General features: G+C 46.8%; 1 protein-coding gene across 1 annotated transcript in view; it reads right to left on the bottom strand.

Annotated features, from left to right (window-relative positions):
• Positions 1–305: 305 nt before the first annotated feature.
• CA10 (carbonic anhydrase 10 (inactive)) overlaps positions 306–24,910 on the bottom strand; it is a 964,183-nt gene continuing 939,578 nt past the window's right edge. The window contains exons 8-9 of the mRNA XM_078650807.1: positions 11,812–11,986; positions 306–953 (exon numbers count right to left, since the gene is read on the bottom strand). Coding sequence (XP_078506933.1) covers positions 931–953; positions 11,812–11,986 — 198 coding nt within the window. The 3' untranslated portion in view covers positions 306–930. The remainder of the gene's footprint in view (positions 954–11,811; positions 11,987–24,910) is intronic.

Raw genomic sequence — 24,910 nt, 5'->3', positions numbered from 1 at the left:
CAGAACTGCAACACATGGAAATAGTTCTAGCAAATTGCATGGTGATGTTCATAGATGTGTTAAATGTAAGAGTTTACAGAATGGGAGTTGATGATCAACAGTAAATTTCAGCTGCTTTTGTTCGCACCGAAGTCTTGTGTGGTTGAGGGGTAGGAAAAACCTTAAACACAGAAATTGCTTTGAAATTGTTTTAACATAATGTAATGAACGTCAGGAGAAACAAACACACAGGGAAAAGAAACAAGTATACTGCAGCCACAGTAGACTTATTTTCAGGAATGGAAATAAATCAAGCACAGCTGTACTACATTAACTTAAGCACATTTATTGATATTGTTAACATTATTCCAACACAATGATCGATCAGAAATCAGAAAACTATAAATGGACAAATATCATTGTGAAAAAGGGAAGTATTAATATATTTTCTAATTCTGTGGCAATATAGTTTCAATACTTATCTCTTGATATATCCTTTACTTAAATACAATGCAGGATGCATAGCCGTCCTTGTTAACTTCCTTGTTCTGTATTCATAGAATCCGTTATTGATACAGTAACGTATGGAGAACTTTCCAAATACTTCTTGCATACAGAACAGAAATCCATGTAGTCGTATACCAACACAACTGTGTGAGAATGTCAAATGGTTGGAAGGTTCAAAATCCTCTATATGTAGCTGAATAAGCTCGAGGAAACGTTATCCAAAAATCAGACTTAAATATTGTCTTTCAAGACAGATCCTATGAATGAAATTTAAGCTGATTCGTCATCTTTGCAGTTTTTGTTACTCTTTGCAGAAAGTTTGCACATGTTAATTCCCATATAGCGTACAAAATGCAGGTTATTTGCACTGTTGTTTATAGTGATTCCTATGGAACTGTAGCATTTTGTCGAGGCTGTGGTTCCTTGGCGCACTGTATATTGTGATTACTTCAGAAGCCATTCATTAACTGTAAAAAGACAGTGAAAAACAATGAGTGTTGAATATTCATTTTCTGCTCACATTTTGACAAGCCCGATGAATGGGGGTTTAAAGTTACTATATATCATAAAATATACAACATAATATTTGAATATCTTGAATGAGCAATGGTTTAAAACTGTAACCCTCCACATGCCATACAGGTGCTCCAGGGGCTATAATGAACTTGTATGAATATGGTTTATAAATTACACATTTATTGTATGTCTGCTTTGTACATTTACCAATTAACACAATATCTGGTCTTCAAGCCTTCTGGTTCTGCACTTGGCAGTAGGCAGTGGTGCGGGTAGTCACGACCATTGCATTCTTTTTCACACCTACATTTCATTGTGTCTCATAGAACAAATATATATTGCTAATAAGCACTTAATGTTGATCTATGAGTATTTTTCTGTGGCACGTTACCATTGTAAATTCAGAAACAATGTCAGTGCTGCATAACCAGAAAGCCATTTTTAACAAAAGCAATAGTTTTGGCTTTGGTATAGTAAAAGAGAGTTTAACACTAACACTACTGGTAAACTTCAGACAGTATTATGACAACTAATATTATAGATAATACAAATCTGATAGTTTGATATTTTTGGCATGTTTTTTCCACATGCTGTGCTGTGAAGTTTATAGCCTTTTCTTGAAAGTTTCAAAAATAGGGTTTCCTCCATGTGTCAGGGTCCTACACACTTTATCTCAAGCATGTGCTGTTGAGCATATTATCATTTTCAGATGAAAGTGGAGAACCATCTCCTTCAGTTTTGCATCTCATATATGAATTTAGTGGAGCTGTGCAAAACCTTTGTCCACAATTGCAGGTGACTTAAGACGGTGGCAGGGAACGTGGTGGCGGGTTGAAAAACTGCTGCGAGTGTTTCTTTCCCTCTCTCGGACCGTGGCCTGTGTACAAAATGAACTTCTCAGTCATGCCTTGTGAGAAAGTGGGTTTCTATTGCAATACCCCTCCTCCCCTTTCTTTTTTTGCTGGATTTCTGATGCACTTTGACTTGATGTGCCCTGGGTCTCTGCCAATCAGGCTCCCAGGGCCTGTGACCAGGGAAGACCTCTAAGGGCTGCACCACTTATTATGCCACCCTTAGAGGCCCTGTGCCCTGACACACACACACTGCTTTTGCAGGCGGCATGTCTTGGTGCAGAACAAAACGCAAAGTCGACATGGCACACATCCCTATGTGCCATGCCCACAAAACACTGCCCTGGCATACCTCAGTCACCCCTCTAGCTGGGTGCCCAATGCCAATGGTGTGGGTACAGGCGCATGAGCCCTGACCCCCTACAGTACCCAGATCCATTCCTGGGCACTGTAAGTGCAGTGCTGCCATTAAGAGTATATGGTGCTGGGAGGTTGGCATTACGCACTTTACCGCACCATAATTGCTATACTGAAGACTGAGAAGTTTGGTATCATACTTCTCAGCACATTAAACCCACACTGATGCCAGTGTGGGATTTAATGTAAAATGCACGACAGAGGGTAACTTAGAGTTGCCCCCTGAAACTAACCCACAACCAGCGTCCTGACTGAGAGAGAGGCTGCTTAGGCTGCCACCCAGCAGACATGTTGCTGGACCCCTGGGTAGAGAGCCATCCGCTCTCGTGGGCCTGCAACAATGCACATCCTGGGACGAGGTGCAAGGTCTCCTCCCCCAGGATGGGCACGGGAAGCTTCAAAGGCATGCCGCCTTTGTGAGCCTCTCCAGACCACTTGCTGTACTCAGCAACTGGTCCCCACCGCTTCTGGCCCCCACTCTGGCGGGAAGAATGGCGGAAAAACCCAAGTGAGGAAAGGGGGTGTGCCAGCTTCTGCCAACCCCACCCCTCAGGTGGGGGAGGCGAGGTGAAGCACAACTCCGGGCTGCCGCCATCTTGAGGATGGGGAGCCCTACCCAATCAGGACTGGGCTCCTGCCCACCTCCCACTGGAGAGTGGCAGAATAGGGGTTATCAACACCACAGGAAAGGGACCCATTGGTCCCTGACCTCTCCCTACCTGTAACAACCCTAAATTTAGTATTTAGGGGCACCCCGAACCATCCTCCCTCAGATCCCGATTCCGAAACTACCAAGAAGAACAAGAAGAATGAAGACCTGCCGTGCAGCTGCTAACAAGAGGACAATACCAACTGTCTTGGCTCCAGCCCTAAAGGCCTGTCGACCCTCGAAAACCCCAGATGACCTGACTGGCTTGCTCCTCCAAAGACTGGGACTCCCATGAGCAATGGTTCTGCTCAAAGATCTACAACTCCTGGTGCCAGCCAGAAACTGCGAATCCAGCACACTCTGCACCCGCAGAGCCCGGCCCGTGCCTGAGTGGACAAAGACCACGAGGATGCCCCCCCCGCCCGGCGACTGTGACCAAGAATCCAGCACCCAAGGACCCTCCTCGACCCTCCTGACGATGCCTGCAGCCTCGCAATCAGGGACCCCTGCAGTGGGTAAGATTTCCCAACACCAAAAGACACCCCTGCACCTGGCGCCCAACTCCTGGGTGTCCACCTAACCTACAGCTTCCCAACTTACCTCTCAAAGTGATGGTCACACCTGAAGAATCTCCGTCCTCGAGCTTGCAGCCTTTGTCCGCCCGAGTGCCACTGGAAGTGCAGCATCTGTTCTATTCTGCTTCCCCACTTGCCCTGTGTAAGTGACCAGGAGCTCAGCTCCCACAGCCACGTGGCCTGTCTGCCAGCAGCCACCAACCAAAGGCCCCCTGCCTGCCATAGGCTAACATTGGGCCTATTCACGCTGCCCCTGTGCCGCTGAGAGTGTAACAACTGTACATACCTGTAACCTTTGAGACCCCTGAGTCTTGCCCCAGAACCTTTACTCTGCCAGTCGAGTACTTACCTGAAAGCCGATAACTCACATTTTCTCCATAGGGTAACATTGGCTGGTTTTCACTTGGAAATTCTTCTGTCAAGTTTTGAATCTTTGAAATATTCACAAAAAATCATCCGATCAAAGAAAATGAAATTACTCACCTGTTACCAGGAGAGATCCCAGTGCTGGATCATTGTGCCCAGCACTGACCCTAAAAAGTAATTACAACTGTGATTTTCCGATAACCTGACTTTCCCACATAGGATAACATTGACTGTTTTTTGCCAGAGTCGATTTTTGAAACATACAAATATTCCTTATAAATTGCCTGTGTAACAAAAACAATTTCTTTCAACTGTTTACAGGAGATGCACCAGGGCTGAATCCAGGATCCAGCCCTGAGTAAGAAAAACACACACAAAGTTATTGATATTACATTTTACTTAAAACTCCCATTGAGCTCAATGTTATCATTGCGTTAGGATTGTGTTGCATTTTGCAACAACTGTATCTATTGCATTGAAAAGTCTATTGCTATTTGAAAGTATTCAACTGTAGCATCTCATTCTGAGAAAGTATCTTTATACCTACTTGTGATTCTAAAATAAAACAACAATATATTTTTATAAACAAAACAATTGGCCTAGAGTTCAGTACTTGAGTGTGTGAAACCATTTGCTGACTGAGTGTGTACAAGAAATGCTTTAAACTGTCCTCTGATACTGCCTTATTGCTCGACCAAGCTACCACTTTAGAGAGTAAGGTTATATCTAACTTTAACCTCCGCCAAACTTATGGGGACTTGGGACTCTGTGCACACTGTACCTTAGTTTGGTGCAGTGTATACAGAGCCACTTTCTTACATGCCTACACTTCGCATTTGTGTAGTGGAAAACATGCTTTGTAATACAGTACATCAACTGTGGTGTTGAGCACCCAGGTGAGCTGACACAATTGCTCTTTTTATGGGTCCGGGCTCCGTTGATGGTTGTCCCGCACCCTCACCGGCCGCGCCATGGGGCTGCCCATGTGCTGTCGAAGTGCTCGCCAAGGAGCGGTCGATAATGCATCGGCTTTCCTTCTGACAAACAGGTGGTGGCAACGATTATTCAGAGCCTGGCAGAAGAGCATGGTTTTTCTCCCACGCTCTTTAATGGAGCAGCATGCCTACACAGCAACTGCTTAATCAGTTGTAGTTTGGACTCCTCTGAGTGAATGATGACCACAAGGACAGCTTCAAAGGCTACAAAGAAATCAGGTCAGGGCCCGAAGTGCAGGTTTGGAGTCTTCTGCAAGGTGTACGGTGCAGTAAAGGAAATACGTCACTTAAAATGAACAGCAGAGCTCTAGGTCTCTGTTCATTTTAGAAACAGCAAAGGTAGAGTATCCAGGTTAGCTCAAAATAACACCAGTCAATATCAGTTGATGTACACTGGTTTGGCGACAGACTCTTGAGCTAAGCCCCCCACCCTCCTCTTCAGGGGTACAAGGCGGGTAAAGAAAGAGATTTCTATTCCTTTAAAGATGGCATCTCGCAGATGTATGCATAGAACTCACAGTGTTTAATAAGTATGAACTTCTTTTGCAGTAAGGGCATGAGGACAGAGAACTTCTCCAGGGCACTCACCACTCTATAAACCCTGGGGGGTTGAAAGGGCTCAGTTGGGACCTAGTGCTCAAGTAAATTCCCAGAAATATAGCCAATCCTGCAAAGAAGGACTAGAGAATATACTGAGAGGTATCTCAGAGGAAATTGAAGATAGATTTTGTACAACTAAATCTAATCTTGGGACTCTGCTACATAGTCCCTGAAAAAAGGTTACAAAAAAAGAAAAGGAGCAGGTTAGTAATACCCTGACCCCTTAGCTCTGGTGCTTGAACCCACAAGGGCAAAAAAGCATTTTTCTAAAAAAACAAATTGCTAAAATAAATCCCAGGAGATTTGCGAATCTGGTGAGAATTAATATAAAAAGACAAGTGCAGGCTCCCGCACTTGCTTTGGAAAAAGCCCCTGGGTGGGCTAAATCCCAGGGCATAGTTTAAAAAAAAGGAGGGGGCACATGGGCCGACCTCCTGAGGCTCTTGGTGCCCCAGGGGCCACCACCTACCCTGGGCTTCATTTATAAAAAAAATGAGGGGAGCGCACAGTGCCCCTCTCTTGAGGTTCTATAAGTGCTGGGGACCACCACCTTCCCAGGGCTAAAGAACCAGTACTGGGGCGCGGAGTAGACCCCCCAAGGCCCGGGATCCACCACCTCCCCAGTACTAATTAATGCCTAATGGGGCCCTGCAGACCCCCAGGACCCAAGGACCTCCCCCTCCCTTGGACCAAATACTTTTAAAACAATGGAAGAGGCGCCACTTGGCACCCCCTCCCAGGGGCCACTTGGCCCCCGCCCTGGGGAGCACAAAGGAAAAGAGTTGTGTGGGAAGTCAGCAGGTATAGTTACGTGAACTAACTATTACTTACACACCCACAATGCATGATTATGACCTCACATATTACATCACTCATGAAATGGTCAGTGACATTACTTACAACCACTCATATACCAACTCACACACATATCCACAGACCCACACAACAAGTCACACACCCACTTAGTCATCCATTGTCACTCACATACCCACTCACTCACTCACTCATACAGCCACTTACATAAACACCCACTCACCCATACAGCTACTCAGACACCCATGTATTCACCCATACAGCCACTCACTCACTCATACAACCTTTCAAAATAACCACTCACAACCCCATACAACAACCCACATACCCATCTAACCACATACATACCCATGCAACCACTTACATATCCATTCACACATCCATACAACCACTCACATACCTGCTCACTCACACATACAGCCACTCACACAGACACTCTCTCCAATACAGCCACTCACACACTAACTCCATCAACCAAACACCCACTCAAACTTCCACTCACTCACACATATGGCCTCCTACACACCCAGTAACTCACTCAAACAGCCAGTCACACAGCCACCCATACAGCCACTCACACATCCACACACCCAAGCATACAGCCACTCACACAACCACTCACCCATACAACTACTCACACATCCAGTTACAGACCCATTGAACCACACACCTCCACTCACACCCCCACACACACCCAGCCAATCACTCAAACACCTACTCACACACCTATTTGCACACCCACTCACACACCCATACAGCCACTCAGGCAACCACACAAAAAGGAATGCACACAGTCACACACATAATGTGTTCGAAGTAGTAGCACTCATTAGTAGTACACAAAGTATAGTTATTTAACTTTGTAGTAGCTTAGTATGTATCTTTAAGTCTCAGAAACTTTTAGAAAACACTAACACTCACTGGATGATATATTTGAGATGTCATTTGAAATGTCATCAGTGATAACACTGACCATGTCATGAGCGATGTAATATGTGAGGGGACTTTACGCAAGGACCAAAAGAAACAGAGTAACGTCACGGTTCAAAGATTTGAGATTGATAATTGTGAAGCGCCTGCTTACTAAATGATGGAAAAACCCAGACCCTCCTGAATTGATCAGCTGGAAACGATCTCTTGCGAATTGGGCACAAGCAGAAAGCACAGACCTACATAGGGAGGAAACATCAGGGCTACGCAGGTTCCCCATAGCGCAATACTGGGACACTATATGCTCAGCATTTACCAACGAGAGCACTGATGATGCGGACGCCACTCGTCAGATGTGCGCATAGTATCCATGCGGGTGACCCTAGGATGTAGGAGATACGATATTAATGGAAGGGAATTGCTGCTTATTAGACACTGTGGTGTAGTTAACATTCGATGTGGTAGACTCCATGCACCCTTTGCTTGCAGGGGACACACCGACATTCTATAGCCCCCCCAGAAATTTACATAGATTGGTGCCCTACCTTGAGACGCTCCCCCGGGGTAGGGATACGGACCACGGACCACGGACCTATGCATAGCCCGGCGAAGATAGCTGGAATTTATAAACTTAATGACAGCCTCTTTATCTTTTTGTTTCAAATAACTTGTTAGGAGTAGTTGATTGGAAAACGAATATCTTATTGGTGAACCCCCATCTTCTCTCATTCCGTTCCATTATCAAGCCTTGTGGTTGGGGATCAAAGTGACTATTCTTGGTTTTCCATTGTGCCTTTTTTAGCGATGTATACGTTAAATGTGCCTATATTGTGTATAATAAAAGGCATATATACATGGAGTTCCTAATTAACACTGTATGCTAGTGCTGCTACCCTTCCTGTCCAAAGTGGCTGAGAAGGTAGTAAACACTCAAATCATGAGTTATGTTGACGAGGGGGGCTTGTTACATGACACGCAGTTTGGCTTCAGACCGCGTCACTCCACTGAGTCCGCCCTTCTAATGGCAACAGAACATCTGAGGAAGGGTGTAGACGAGGGGCATACTATGGCCTTAATCCTGCTTGACCTCAGTGCGGCGTTCGACACTGTAGCACACTCTACCTTGCTACAGTGTCTGAGCAAAGGTGGCATTGCTGGTACCGCGCTGAGGTGGATTCGGGCATTCCTGACGGGAAGGAGTTTCCAGGTGAGACAAGGTGATTGTTACTCAAGTGGGGTACCTCTGGGCCAGGGCGTGCCTCAGGGCTCGTCCCTGAGCCCGACCCTGTTTAACCTGTACGTGGCTCCTGTGGCATCCATTGTGGAGAGTTATGGCCTCCAATTGGTATCATATGCAGATGATACGCAACTGGCCATCTCCCTGTCGCACGCGCCCTGTCTTGCTGCCGATGAATTCCGTTCGTGCATGAAAGAGCTTGCCGACTGGATGGCCATGAATTGTTTAAAGCTCAACGGCAGCAAGACAGAGGTGATGGTGGTAGGGAGAGCCCAGTCGGCCTGGTCATCGGCCTGGTGGCCATCCTGTCTTGGGCCGACCCCCACCCCCTGTCGGGAGGTAAAAAACCTGGGCCTCTGGTTTGACGCGGGTCTCACTTTCGGGCCCCAGATTAACCGTGTGGTCGGAATATGCTTTGGGATCCTGAAAAGATTGAGGAAAGTCCTGGACTTATTGCCGGTGGAAGCTCGTCAAACCTTGGTACATGCTCTGGTTACCGCAAGGATGGACTATGCGAACCTGCTGTATCTGGGAGCGCCGAGTAAAAGTGTTGGGCGTCTCCAAGTGCTGCAGAATGCGGCAGCACGCTTGGTCCTTAGGTTGCCCAAAAGAGCACCTTCGAAGCAGGCTTTGCAAAAACTACACTGGCTGCCTGTGAGGAGCAGAGTTGAGTATAAAGCCCTCTGCACCTGCCATCGGATCTTGAATGGCAGGGCACCGCGACCTCTGCAGAGCTTGATCAAAGCGTATGAACCTGCTAGAGCACTTAGATCCGCGGGCGGGGGACTGCTGTCGACCCTCAAGGTGAAGAAGGCTCGCATGGGTGGCTTTTCTTTCAGGCACCTAGCACCTTACCATTGGAATAAACTTCCAGTGGCTCTTCGCTTGGAACCGGTAGAATCCAGGTTCAGAGCTAATTTAAAAACCCATCTCTTTGTCTGATAAGCAGGCCCACGTTGGCAGCCCTATTTCTCTGTTGAGGCCCCCTCATTGGTAGCGCGGGGACACGCTGGTGTGCGTAACTCAGCGCTTTACAAATGCCCCTATTATTATTATTATTATTAGGGATAGAATCGATGTTCCTGTAATCACAGTAATCTTTTGTTAGCATGATGTATCTATCTGTATGTGTAATCTCCATTATATACTATAGCTTTTGTCGACCTAGTTAAGTTGATAGGGAATTATTTTACCTGATGTTTCTGTATTCCTTTAACACAAACCGAAAACCAGACAGACGCCATTTTGTTTGTACACACATTAGATTCGGTAACGGTCACGTGCTGTCCTCCGAGTAGTCAGTGGGCCCCGGTTAGTTGAGTTATAAGAAGCAACTGAATGCACACTATTCTTTCTCGTCTTGAGACCCAAGGTCGCATCTGGCTTCAGAGGGGAAAAGCACATTCCTGCAGGCGCTGTGCCTGCGCTCCCAGGCACCGAGACGAAAGGGAGTCACCCTTCCTGACCTCCCCAGTAACGAAAAGCTAAGCTTTGAACTAATCATGTGTGCCAAGTATGGTCCTTCCTTGGAGCTCGAGGACCAATTGGTGTTTTTCCTTTCCAAGCGATTATGTGTGTTGAACTTAAAGTATATAATGACCTGTTTGAATAAGAGCCAGCAGTCTTCTCTGCGCACCGGATGGGTGAGGACAGAGAGGCTCCTCTATAGAGTATTTTGTTAAATAAATGGTTGAACCTTCTTCACTGCCAGCTGATTGGTTATTTAGTAATTGGTATTGGCGCTATTGGTAGGTATAGCTCCGTAAGTTATTTTTATAGTACATCACTAGACACAATGTTGCGGAATCATGTAAAGGTAATCAGGACACTATATTGGTTGCCATTTGTCGATTACACATATGGGAGTTCAGATAGGAAATAATTATGCCATTGCACTGTATGTCAATAATCTAAACACTGTGATACGCGATTGTGTCGAACTGATCTGTAAATTGGTTTCCCTTTGGCTAATATGTATCATCATCCAATATGTAACGTAAAGAAGAACAATTATAATACGGAACGATAAAACAAAAAATCAATTTTTTTAAAATGAGTGATGTAATATGTGAGGTCATTAGAAGTGCATTACGGACGTACGGTATAGTTAGCTCAGGTAGCTGTAACTTCTGAATGTCTATGGTTTTGCATGAGTGAAATCTGAGCCTAACTATAATGTCCTTGTAAACTTTGCATTTTTCAGTGAATATATATATATATATATATATATATATATATATATATATATATATATATATATATATATATATATGTATATATGTGTGTATATATATGTATATACATATGTATATATATTATATTGTAATATCTTTACATATTGTATTTATATATATATTTCACAAATTATATTCTGAGTGTAGGGCATTTCCCTAATTCATGCTCAGTGGCTTGGACACTCACCTCATATTTGCAACACACAATGTGTGCATGTGGCACACATATCCTTCACAGGACAGAAGCACTATCCATTGGGTCTACCCTATTAAGAATGAATCATCAGAGCATGAGCCCTCTTCTCCCTGACCTGCATTGTATGTTAAATTGTGTATAATGGTCAACCGTATAGGTGATCTGATGAGCAACACTCCTCTTGCAGTAGAAAGGTGATCTACACACAGTAGAAAGGTGATCTACACAGATTTGGCAAGGCAGAAATGAATACAATTATACACCCAACAAGAGACATATGTAGACCCAGATTAACACTAAATTGGGAATTTCTACTTAGGGCTGTCACCCACACGACGGGTGACAATCCACATTAGATGGTATGCTACGAGTCCAGGACCTGACGTGTTTGAAACACGAGCTGAGATGCAATGATATGTGCCTATGTCTCAATAGCATTTTGTGGCAATTTATCACTGTGGATTGGAGGAAGAAGAGTGATGGGAGCAGGGTGGGGGGGGGAGTTTTGAGTACATCTGTTGCTGCAAGATTTGGGAATTTAGATTACTTCAGATTACTAGATCATTGACACTTCACTATTGGATGAGCTAACATGTAGTAGTTTTTATTTGTAGAGACAGAATGCACGCTGTTTCCATGACAACAAGAGCAGTCCTGGAACCCTGATAATGCGAGCTGTTGATTTTATACTTTGTATGGATTAAAACAAAAACAAAAATTAATTGTAAAAAAATAAATCTCCTCTTACATACTTGCATAACACAAACACACTTAACTTCACTTAACATCAAGTAGCCTTACCTCCTACCCCATATATGTTAACCTTTACTTGTATCATGCACATCCTTTTATGGTCACTTAAAGGATCCCACCTGCTAACTTTTCTCACTGAGCATCACTGTCATGCTACACTTGGATATGGAGTTATTCATTGTTCAGTACATACCTCTATATTGAAGTTTTTGTGCTCTATTGTTTGGGCAGTCTTTTCCTTGTAAACTAAAATTGATGTTAGTACGAATACAGCGGTTATTGAGAAGCTGGACAGGTCTGAAATTGTCACTCATGCTCAGAAATATCTGGGTAGGCTGATTCTGGCTCAGAAGTCTTAAGGAGTCCATCTGCAGGAAACAAGAAGAAATAGTTTAGTGTAAATGATGTGACTTCAAATCCAGTGTTTGTCATCACCATCTATATTAAGGGTGGCAATCTGTCGGAGATAATACCCCTGTCATTAAGCATCGCTCAATCTCACATCTGAGCTGGGACATGCAATGCAGCATTCACTGATACGTTGTTGCCTAAATATCAACCATCCTCTCTCTTCCTCTTCCAAGGCTACTACCTCTGGTGGTTCTTATACCCTTCAAATTCTCTTCCCCATTGACCATGTGCATTTTTGTTGCCATGATTCAAGCTTTGCTGTTACCCACTGGAAAAAGATTGCTTGCAGTGAGTATTTGATGACCTAGAAACACTGATTTTTGAGAATGAGCTGTATCAAAATTGGGATTTTATAATAATGTAAGCAACATCTACTTCCTACATTATTTTAATACCACAACAAATGAAAATACTAATTTTTGCATTCTTATCTAAGAAAATGATAGGGTAGCACATGTTTGTAACATAAATCGTCTGTTTGTTTTTCACAATAGCGAACTATAAAACATATATTTATTCTCTACATAACGATAGTCCTTCTACAGACTTAAAATAAAATATAAACCTATATCTTATTGGTTTTTCATGTGCATTTCCAATGGATTTTAATTTTATTTGACATATCATATTTTGTTTTTCCTCAAAAGATTAAAGCATTTCATGTTTTCTTCTTTCTACTTGTCTCCCTAGGTTTTGTTTTGAACAAAACCTGATTTTTTGCTTGTTTCTAGATTAATCAGGATTTCTGATAGAGGCTTCTGGCCACTAATTCCTCACTTTTGAATATTCCCTAGGCATCAGACAACAGTACCACTGTGCATGGGTGGGTGGCTCCGTGCAGCTTAACCTGATGCAGTTTTGCTCAGGAAATGACTTGCAGAGACTATATAGGCATTACTCCCACGCGCCAATGTCAGTTCAATTCTTTTGGCACCTCCAAACGTAGATAAGGTGCTATATATTGACTCTTTGAGACACTTACATTTTCAAAATCCTTCTTTTTCATTATGCAAAAGAGATTACACTTCCTGAAATGATAGGATTTATGCTCTGTAAGGACTGATCCTTATCAGATTTGCCTGTGGTGCCTAAGGTCGAGTTGCAACTCTAGGGCCTGCAGTGATTGCCTGTTGATGAATTCGAGGACCATTTAAGACCATGAGGCAAAACTTTACATTGCCAAACACTGAAAGACTCCGTGATATGACTGGTCCAAGTCGTAAGATTGGCCCTGGTCCTCTTCCAGATCCCAAAGTAACAGAAGTATATTCCAGAGATTGTTCTTCATCTCAATCAGAGTTGTTGGGTAAATAAAGCAAGAGAAATCTTAAAGGGACTTGCCCGCTACCCAGCACCCACATTCTCCTGCGAAGGTGGGGGGTGGCGCTATACATTGCGATTCACTCCCAGTCATTGAACCCCGGAGCCTATCCCACAAATTGTCCCAGCACAGCCCGGGTTCATGGGGCCATCCGCCACTCTGAAACAGATCAAAGAGTTAGTGAACCCATTATCTGACTCTTTGTATTCTTGCCGACTCCCTCTAGCCTGCGTTCGGGCCCTACGGAACCGAGAAGTTCCCCATCTGGAATACTGCTCTTGGGCTCAGCCGGGGTGCCAGGTGGACTCTGCATGACAATCCCGAGGCCCTCTCCGGCTCTATTCCCAACTCTGGCATTGGGATCCATGCTGGTCCGGATACTTTGACGCGATGCTGGAAGACACAGTGCTTATTGTCCTTTCTGAGGAAAGTCGGGCCTCGATCGACCTTGACCGAGGCTGCACTCAGCCACTTTAGCAGCCCAACTTCCGCCACTCAATCTCCCACCTCCACAAGGGAGCACACACAACCTGCATTTCCAGTAAGGTATGGATTGGCAACAATGACTATGATGCAGATGATGAGGTTGGGCAGCCATACCATGAAGAGAATTGGTATGATGATCTGCAGGAAGCTAGTGGCCTTGATACCTCCCATGAGTCTCGGCTCCTCTCACCTCATGGCCCTACCAGAGGGAAGCACTTCTTATGTCATGGTAATGCATAGGATGATCAAATTCCTTGACCTCCAGCTCCTCTCCTTGGAGTTCAAGACCAATGTCCTGAGAAGTCCTCTAGTAAGGGCAAACATCCACTGAGCACTTCTTGACTTTCAATGAGGCACTTACAGATACATTGTTGGGGCATGGGATATACCATTTTACCTAAGCACCCCTCTGCTGCAAGCATGGTGGTTCAGGTGTCTACAAGCAGGACAAACCTAAGAACATTTCCAACCACTCCCTCTGATAGGAAACCAAAACCGGTGGAGATGTTTGAAAAGAGAGCCTTTTCATCCACCAGAGTGGCTATTAGATCAGTGAGTGCACGATGCCTCATGGGATGCTATTCCACGCCCTTTGGGATTCGATGGCTTAAGTTCTTTCAAGTTTTCATGAAGATCGCTGACCTGTCCTTGCTCATCTGGGCTATAAAAGATGATTGTGGCATAGTCAAGTTCACAATGCAATGAGGCTTAGACACCACCGATTCCATAGGTTGGGTCATTGCACTAGTGTCGCCATTCGCCACCATGCTTGGCTGTGATCAACCATTTTTTCTGGGCGATGTCCAGTCATCACTCATGGACATGCCTTTTAATGGGATTTGCCTGATTGGGGACAGGGAATATTCTGCTCTTTAGACATTCACGGCGAGTAAGGCTAATGCACTTTCCTTGGGTTTATCTGCCCCACCTTGCCAACCGAATCAGCCATATTTATCTTTTCACGGCCTCAGCAGTGGTACCTCATATTGTCAGCCAATGTGTCTCTAGTTGTTATGAGCATTTTGGAAGGGTTACAACATGTGTTTTCTTCCTCATGCCACAGTGGGACCTTAACGTTGTCCATTTCTGATGTGTACTCACTTTCAGCTGCTTCACAGCTGCCCTTGCCACTTCTCACCTTCAAGACAGTGTTCCTCATCACCTCTTCCTAGGCACCTGGACACCCAGCTTGCCAAATGCCTGTGGTCTCCTGTTTGTTCCAGACTGATCGAGTGACACCACACCTGCCTGGTTTTCCCACTGGGGTTTTCCCACTCACCGCTCTTCTAGCCAACAGAAGTCACACTCACCTCAGGACCTACTTAATGAAGGCATCAGCGCAACGGCACAGCGGGCGTGCCTCTGATGCACCAAAGGAGAACCAAAGGCAAGCCTGTCTGCATTCATCTGTGCCTGGACCTCATTCAGCGCCACAACCCCTGGCCATCCCACCCCCTGAAGATACAACATCGCTGAGCTCTACATCCTCAAGCCCACAGCAAACACTGCGACCGTGCCAGCCCATGCTTCGAGGTAGGACCTTCCACCTGTGCTCACTGCCACTTCACCTGCTGCTGCACACACACCAGCCCATGAGCAACTCCACCCAAAAAACATCACAGACAGCACCAGACAAAAACACCAACTTGCATGTGCCCTTCGCAGCACACGCTCACTATGCAAGCATTCCACTGAATTATGGGACCTCATCGCCACCCTCACATCCAACATCATCTTCCTCACTGATACCTGGCTCACCTGCACATCCGCCCCATTCATTTGCCGGATATAAAATCACACCAACAAGCCAGGAGGAGGAACTGCTATCATCCACAAAAAGACCGTCCAGTGTACCACCACCACAACCCCCATGGAATATATCAACTTCAAGCTCCACACGAAGACAAGACAACCATAAGAGTCACCTTCACATACTGACCCCCAGGCCCGGCGCTCCAGCTTCTGCAACACCATCACACACTTCATTGCACACCTAGCCTTAAACTCCAAGGACTACATCTTCCTCGGTGACCTAAATTTCCACATTGATGGATCCGACAAAAAGACTGCACACATCCTTGATAGTATGAACAGCCTCGGATTTACCCAGGTTGCCCATGGCCCTACACACACTGCATTACACACATTGTACCCAATTTTCACCTCCAGCAACCATGTCAAATACAGCCATGTCACAGAACTCACATGGACCGATCACTCCATTGTCCACTTCAGCATCTCCAGCCCCTGCACTTCCGGCCCCAAGAGGACCAATGCACTGCATCTGAGGAGGAAAACATCTCAAAAACCTGCTGGGTGAATGCCCACACCACCTCCACCCTGCTACTGCCACCAGCCTCAAACAGGGAGTGAAAACTTCAAAGCCTGGATCACCAATTGTACAGACAGCACAGTCACCACCAAAATCCTACAAAAAGGCCAGCTAATGCACCCAAGAACTCAGACCAGCGAAACGGGACAGAAAACAGTTCGAGAGGAGATGGCACGCCAGTAAGGACACCTCTGACAGGGCAGCCTTCAAGACCTCTTTTAACCTCTACTGCCACCTGCTGAGGGCAACAAAGAAGAGAGCCCTTGCCGCATGCATCAAAAACAGTCCCAAGAACACCAAGAAACTTTTCAACATTGTTAACAAATTCTCCAACCCAGCTGCTAAAAAAAATAACATCATACCCTCATTGAAGCTGTGCAACAACCTTGCCCACTTCTTCCACAACAAGATCGTAACAGTACACAGAAACTTTGAACCCACACATACAGACTTTCGCAATAGATATGCCACCTTCGTAATTGACATGAACCACACACTGACCATCTGAAACATCCTCTTCACCATGACATGACTCAGGTCATGACAAGCCGATCCTCTCCACCAAGGACACCACCTCCACCATGAAATCCATCCACTTGGGAGTTTGGACAGACTCATGCCCGCACCACATCTTCAACCTTGGAAACCAACGGATTGGACAGGAACTCACCACCCTACTCAATACCTCTATCATCACTGCAACATTTCCAGATGGATGTATGACATTACAACGCATGCTTTTACCACGCATGCCTTTACAACGCGGTATTTACAACAAATACCTTTACAACGCATAGTGCTTTGGGGCGCTGGATAGTGAATAGTTTAATTTACTATTCCAACTCCAGTCCCCTTGGATAGTAGGGAAGGTGTTGGATAGTAAATAAATCTATTCCCTATCCTAGAGCGCCCCCAGTGCAATGCGTTGTAAAGGTATTCGTTGTAAATACCGCGTTGTAAAGGTATTGCGTGGTAAAAGTTTCGTTGTAAAGGATGTTTCCCTTTCCAGATGCTTAGAAACACACTAAAGTCAGATGACTAATCAAAAAACCCTCATAGACCCCAGCAAACTCAAAAACTACCTGCCAATCGCCCTGCTCTCATTCACAGTGAAGGTACTGGAAAAGATCATCAACAATCAACTCACAACACACCAGGAGTAGAACCAGCTACGTGACTTCTCCCAATCCAGCTTTCAAAGCAATCATAGCACCAAAACCACCCTGATCGCACCCACCAGTGACATCCGAACCCTTCTTGACCAAGGAGAAATGGCAGCTTTGATCCTCCTCAAACTCTTGGCAGCCTTCAACACTGTATCCCACCACTCGCTGATTGAAAGACTCCACCACATTTGCATCTAAGGGCACAAACTAAGATGGATCACCGCCTTCCTTACCGGAATAACCCAGAGGATTGGCCGACATCGTCAAATCTCATTGTCTTAACATAAGTTCCTACGCAGATGACACCCAACTCATCCTCTCACTCACCATCGATCCCACCACCACTAGAACCAACTTTCACAGATGCATGGAAAATGTCATCAACGGGATGAAGAGCCACTGCCTGCAGCTAAACAAAGACAAGACGGAAGTATTTATCTTTGGCAACAGAAACAACACATGGAACAACTACTGGTGGCCGTCAGACCTAGGACCTGCACCTATTCCCTCCGACCAAGGCAGAACCCTCTGATTCATCATTGACAACAATTTCACCATGAAATCACAGATTAACGATGTCTCCTCTGCCTGCTTCCTCACTCTGCGCATGCTACGTAAGATCTTAAAGTGGCTAGCCCCAAACATGAGACTCACTATGACACAGGCCCTTATCACGAACCGACTGGACTACAGCAACACCCTATACATAGGAATTGCCACCCAGCTCCTACATAGACTTCATCCTTGGCCTTCCCCTACGAACTCACATCACACCCCACATCAGGCAACTCCACTGGTACAGAAGAGATGACAATTCAAGTTGCTGACCCACGCACACAAACCTCTACACAACCGAGGACCTGCATACAGTAACCACCGACTGGACTTCCATCAACCGTAGAGACAACTATGCTCCACATCCCTTTCACTTTCCCATCCTACCTCCATCTGCCGAAGCAGGAGTGGTGAAGCTCCTTCTCCCACATCACAGCAAAGACCTTGAACAGCCTCCCAATGCACCTCTGGACAATCACCTCACTTCCAGAATTCAGAAAGGCCATCAAGACCTGGCTGTTTTAATAAGCCTGCGAGACTTGCAAGCACCTGTATAACCTATCAGATGATTAGTGTGCTTTATAAATCCTGATTCATAGATTGCCAGACAAGCTGGTTGTGTGACCATTGGTATTTTCCTTGCCTAAAGTTGTGACGCCGTTCCACGTCGGGCAAAATATCACAAGGCCAGTCTTTTATGCTCCTACTCACTCCTCTAAAGAAGAGTAGAGATTTTTGTAGGGTTCTCTCGAGCAAAAAAAGGCAAGGCTGTGCAGAAGAGGACCACCTCTTGCAGGATTGTGGTTTGCAGTAAGAACTTTCAATTCAAAGTTTAAAGTGACAATATATTTAGGCATGGTATTAAGATCTTCGCTTCTGTTAAAAAGAAGAAACAACAGATCTCCACTGAATAAAAACAGGTGAAAGTATATTTATATCTTATAGTGAATTAATATCTTAAGATTATAAACCAAAACAAACACTGAAATTCACCAGCAGTAGTTCACTGAGCTAACTATTACATGCGACCCCACCATGCGTTGCTTATGACCTTACCGAGTACATCACTCATTACATGTGATGTGTGATGTGATGCGTTTTTTATAAAGCGCAGGTTGCACTCCAAGGAGCATCTTTGCGCTGTAGAAGAGATTTGGTGACCCCGGTGATTGGGGAGATAGAGGGGTATCTAGACTAGGCTTTTACATTGCTGTTCAGAGAGAGTAAAAATCCAGGTTTTGAGAGTCTTTCTGAAAATTGTTTCTGTGGGGATTTGGTGGAGATGAGAGGGGAGAAGGTTCCAGGCCTTGGAGCCTAGTACCGCCAGGGATTTTCCTCCTCTCGTTTTGAGTCTAAATTTCGGAATGGTGAGAAAGTTAGCCCCTTGGGACCTAAGGCAACGTGTGGGGCTATAGTGCTTGAACATTTTCATTATGTAGATTGGTCCATTTCCATTGAAAGCCCTGAAAGTGATCAATAATACTTTAAAGAGCACCCTTTTGTGGATGGGCAGCCAGTGCAGAATGTTCATTGCTGCTGTGGCTGAGGTTCTCTTTTTCCATCCTAGCAGTAGTCTGGCTGCAGCATGTTGTACAATTTGTAATTTTTGGCAGACTTCTTTGTTTGTCCCTGCGTAAAGACTATTACAGTAGTCGATGCGGGAGGTAATGAGGGCTACAGCGACCGTTTTCCTTGCGGAGATGGGAATGAGGTCGAAGAATTTCCTGAGCCCTTTAATAATTCCGAAACAGGTCCCTGCTACGGCAATGGCTTGTTGTTTGAAGCTCAGGGAGGGGTCAAATCTAATCCCTAGATTACGGACTGAGGAGGCGGTACTGGGGGGAGCAATGGCATCCTCGGGCCACCAGGATGTAGGATCAAAAGTGTTTCTTTTGCCGAAGGATAGGATTTCTGTTTTCTCAGTATTGCACTTAAGATGATTTAGATGCATCCATTTAAACGTGGCAGTAAGGCAATTTTGGAGCTTTGTCTCGGCTTCACGGGTGTCATTCTTTAGCACCAAAATGAACTGCGTGTCGTGGCGTATTACATGTTAAATGACATAGCTGATTACATCACAGAGAACACTATAGTCATATAACATAGAATTTATGTGTGAACATGTATACACGCAAACACATGCAAAGTAATTTAAACTTTTGAAATAAGCTATGGAAGAAACGGTGGTCTTTGGAGTGTCACAATAACTCCTGTTCTCATCACACTATTACCTTTTGTATTCTCTTGGTTAGACACTTATGCTGTTATTTTTCTCATATGTTTCTGATGTGCTCAATCTGCAAGTCACATATCTTTTCTCTTAGGCACCTTCTTTTCACTCACTCCTGCAAGTACTTCCTTTCATCTCTTTCAAGTCACCACCCCCACATACAGTGCATCCACTCACCTGTTAGCACTGCATTTTCTTTGACTTTAGCCATGTCAATATTGTTAAAGCTGTGTACCTCCTTCACATAATTCTGCATATAATCAAAATTACAATTGACACACCTGACCATTGCTCTGTGCACTCTTCTGAGAGGCAAGGATGACACAAGCTTTTTTAGTAAAACCAGTTATGACCTCTCTAGGACCCAGTGCCATGCAGCATGAGAAATTCTCACTGCATTTCACCTCAAATCGACAGCTCTGATTTGTGGCTCACTCACACCATGATCTTGCGGTTTAGCAGCAAAAGATTACATTAAGGGGTGGTAGGCAGTTGAACCGAGGATGGGGGCCACCAATCTAGCAATGTTTTGGGTTGAATAACGTTTTGACCGCATATGATGTAATTTGTAAAGTAGTAAAGTTGTATAGCTTATAAAATATACAATACGTATTGGTACTGGGATTACGTCAGGGCTTGTGAGGTCCTGTGAACTGCTACATAGCTCTTGTTGTGAGAAATCAGAGATCTATGTACTCTAGCAATGACATTGAGGTTTTCTCTTTTTAGCCCATTCCAGTGAATAAAAGATGTGGTAACAAGCCTCAACCACTTTTAATATAATGTGGTCATTATATAGAGGAACATCTCCAAAGAAACGCCTACATTATTTCTATACAGATGAGGTGGGTCCAATAAATTGCAGTCTTTCTTATATTTTGAGAATAGAGAAATTCGGGGGCAAACATGGTCCCCTCTTGTGAGGACCTCTAAATGAGGTTCTTTTTATCTTTTTTAAAACAATCTTATTTTTTGAGTGGTCAAGCACATGAAGCCTCCGATTGATCAGCAGGGTATTCTGATTTTAAAATCACCTTCCACACCTTTTTAGCTGGGATAAGTAGTGATTTACCTCTAGTGGGATCACAGGAGAGGTAGGTTGATTATACTATGTTATCCTTAAGATTGCCTTCCAAGTAATTTACTGGGAGATTTGATTAGCAAGTATGATATTAGATTTTATTCTCATTTGTTATTCATGTTTTTTATTTTCAACTAGAAACTAGTGCTGATTCTTCAAAAAAAAGTTGAGAATGGGGCGTGACCAAGATGGCGTCGGCGTAGGACGCTTTCTCTGTGCCTCTCCAGCGCCGATCCTTCTTAGCGGCTTATAGCTGGTGTCATCAGCCCGGTTCGGCCACCGGATGGTCGGTCGAGACCAGCGGAGTGGTGCGGCGTTTTCCGGTACCACCAGCGGAGCGCTGCGTCGCTCGCAGAGGCGAGGAGAGCAGAGAGAGTGTGCGGCCTTACAATCCCCGGCCTCGAGTATATTGGTGGCCGGCCGGTGGTTCGGGACTGTCACGCCGGTGGAAGAGGCCCGCGACCGCCACCCGAGCTCCCCACAGGCGCCAGCTGCTGGGCGCGAGCCACGCGAGTGGCGGAGGGTGGAGTTCCCTGCCAGAGGCCGCTGGAGGCTTCCCGGTCTTGCGGGCGGAAGGGCCGGCCTTGAGAGCGGCGTGGGACCCGGAGGCGCCGCCTTGGAGGTGTAGTGGAGGCCCCGGCGCTCCCGCCGGCAGCGCCCTTCTAGGACACGCAGCGGGGGACAGCATCGACTTGTGGAGCTGTGCGCCGGCCGGGTGAGGAGGAGTGCTTTCGACCGGCGATCCAGGCGGGACGACACAGGGAGGCGGCTCGGCCTCCTGTGGTGCAGAGGGGTCCTGGGGACTGCGCCCGACGCCGGTCTGCATGGTATGTGGGTCCCCGGATTTGCCGCCACCTTGCAGTGCCTGATCATCGAGTGGGACGAGGGACTTTACCTGTACTGGCCCCCTCCTGGGCTGTGGGATTGGGAGTGTGGCTCGGATTGACGCCTGGTGTCCTGGAAGAGGTCGGATTTGAAAGACGTGCTGCCGCCATTTTGATTGCCGCATCCGGCCATCTAGGTGCATCACCCCCACGCCTGACTTCCTGGTGTTTGGATTGCCCGCCGCGTTCTTCCTCGGGGGCTTTCATAGCGGTCTGGGTGCTTGTGCACAGCTGTCCCCTGGGGTTGCGGCACACGGGGGCTCTCGGGGTACCACCGGCCGGGAGCAGAGTGGTGGGCACCGAGTCGTGTTGCCCGGCTGGGCCTTGGGGGTGCCTGGTGCCTCGTCCACCCTGGTGTGGGGTGCCTAGCAGTATGGCTAACCAGGCCCGCAAGGGACGCGTGGTGAAAGACGGGGCATCTAAATCTTCGCAACAGCCGGCTTCCCCAGGGGCGAGTGGGTCACCAAGGATGTCCGACGACGAGGCCCCGGCCACCAAGGCGTTCATGACCGAACTTTTTGCTTCTATTAAGGAGGACATCTCCGAGCTGCGGGCACAGCTGGCCTCTGACCTCCGAGAAGTGCGGAGAGATGTTGATGGGATTGGGGAAAGAGTGGCGACCTTGGAAGACCATGATTTGAACACGGCCAATGATGTCCACTTACTGCAACAGGATGTCCTTCGTCTTACAGAACAGAACTTGGATCTACAGGCGCACACGGAGGACCTTGAGAACCGTTCCCGTCGGAATAACATCCGCATTAAAGCAGTGCCTTGGGACGGCGAGGCGGGGGACCTACGTGGCTATGTGACGGACCTGTTTATACAGATCTTGGCCGAAGACGATGTGACGGAAATCCGGATGGATAGGGTTCATCGCGTTGGCTTGCCCAGGCGAGGGGGAGGGCCGCCCCCCGACATCCTGGTCTGTGTTCATGACTTTCAAGTGAAAGAGCGCATCCTACGTAAAGCCAGGGCCATCACTTCGCTGCAGTTTCGGGATCATCGCCCTCAACTCTTTCAAGACTTGGCGGCCTCTACACTCCAAAAAAGGAGGGATTTCAGGCCGGTGACCGCTTTTCTGCGGGAGCGCAACATTGCGTATTCTTGGGGACATCCCTTCAGGATCATCTTCAGATGGCAGAACAGATTAGTGCAGATACGCTCCCTCCAGGAAGCAAAGGACCTCTTGGGCTTGGAGGATGCTACACCGTCCCAGAGATCGAATGAGCCCCCATCCCGGCGGCGTCGACGATCCTCTTCATGGCACAGAGTGGGGTCTTCTCCGGTTCGGGGGCCCCCGGGCCGCAGTTCCAGCCAGCAGGAGAGGGGGAGCGCGGTGGCTTCCGTGGCCTCCGCAACGATGCCGGCGTCTCAGGCCAGCTCTGGAGCAGCGTGAGATGACTTGCTTCGCGTGGGTCGGCGCTGGAGGGGGCGCGGACCCCCCCGGTCTGGGTGAATGGATGTACTTTTGGAGAAGACTCCCCAGACCGTGAACTTGGGAGGAACCGGGAAGGTCTCCCTGTCCTGTCTCAGGAGTGGCCGGAGCTCCGCGAACTATGGACCACTGGGACCGATGAGTATTGTTTTCAGTTTGTTAATGTTTTGGGTGGTTGGGGATTTGAGGGTTGGGAGAGGGGTGGGGGCTGGAGGGGGGGGTGCTGAGAAGGTGGTGGCGACCGGATGCTGTGTGTGCGTGGTATGGTCTGCGTTTAGTGTGTCCTCTTCTATGGCTCATTGCGCGGGGCTGATTTCTGGAGCGTTCTTTACCTCGTACGGGCCCTTTGGCCCCCTACTTGATTTTGGAAATGTGCGGGTGGGAATACTGCGCCTATTGGACGGATGGGTCCTTGTGCCTCTAGGCTGGACACTAGACTGGCTATTGGTGGCGGGGTGCCTCGCTGTTCGGCGCCTGGATTGTTTGTTTGGAGAGCCGCCTGGTATGCTTCGTTCTGGGGGAACTGATTGTGTTGCTCTGTTGGGGTGGGAGGGACGTGGGGGTGACTGGAGGGGGATGCTTGGAGTATGGCCTGGATCGGATGAGTGCGGAATGGTGATGACCCTGGTAGGGGCGGGGGCGGGGTCCTTGCTGCCACGCTTCCAGAGCGCTGAATCCCGACATTGTCATGCCTATTGCTGTAGGGACCTGGAATGTTAAAGGTCTCAACTCCCCACAAAAGCGTCAAAAGCTTTGGAAGTACCTGTTGGATCATCATCTGGATGTAGTGGCCCTCCAGGAAACCCACCTTGCTAGGAGGGACGAACTTAGGCTTCGTCACCGTCAGTTTCCCCTCATTTACAGGGCATCTGCGTCCACTAAGCATAGAGGTGTGGCCCTAATGTTCAAGGCGTCCCTCCATTTTCAGCCTCTGGGGGTGAGTAGTGACAAGGAGGGCCGTTGGCTCATGGTGAAGGGGTCCCTGTATGGTCGGCAATGTACCTTTGTAGTTGTGTATGTCCCTAATGCTGGCCAAAACGGGTTCTTGCAGGAGCTGTTGGAGCGGGTGGGGAATTTTGTGGAAGGGCACCTATTCCTCCTAGGGGATTTTAATATGGTTTGGGACAAGAGCATGGACAGTTCAGGTGCACGGAGGGCGGACTCAGGGTTTTTTTCAGTGGAGACGCAACGACACATAGGGGCTTTGGGTCTCGTGGACGGCTGGCGCTTCTTACACCCACAGACTAAGGACTATACGTTCTTTTCCTCGGTACATCAGTCTTACTCGCGTATTGATCACATTTTTATTAGCCAGGCGCTTAGGGGAGATGCCCAATTCTCTGATAACTTTTCGATCTCCCTCTCCGATCATGGCTTGGTGATTCTTG

The sequence above is a fragment of the Lissotriton helveticus genome, chromosome 7 (assembly GCF_964261635.1).
Source record: "Lissotriton helveticus chromosome 7, aLisHel1.1, whole genome shotgun sequence".
Classification (NCBI taxonomy): Eukaryota; Metazoa; Chordata; class Amphibia; order Caudata; family Salamandridae; genus Lissotriton; species Lissotriton helveticus.
Note: the sequence above shows the minus strand (reverse complement) of the source record. Positions and strands in the feature narration are given on the sequence as shown.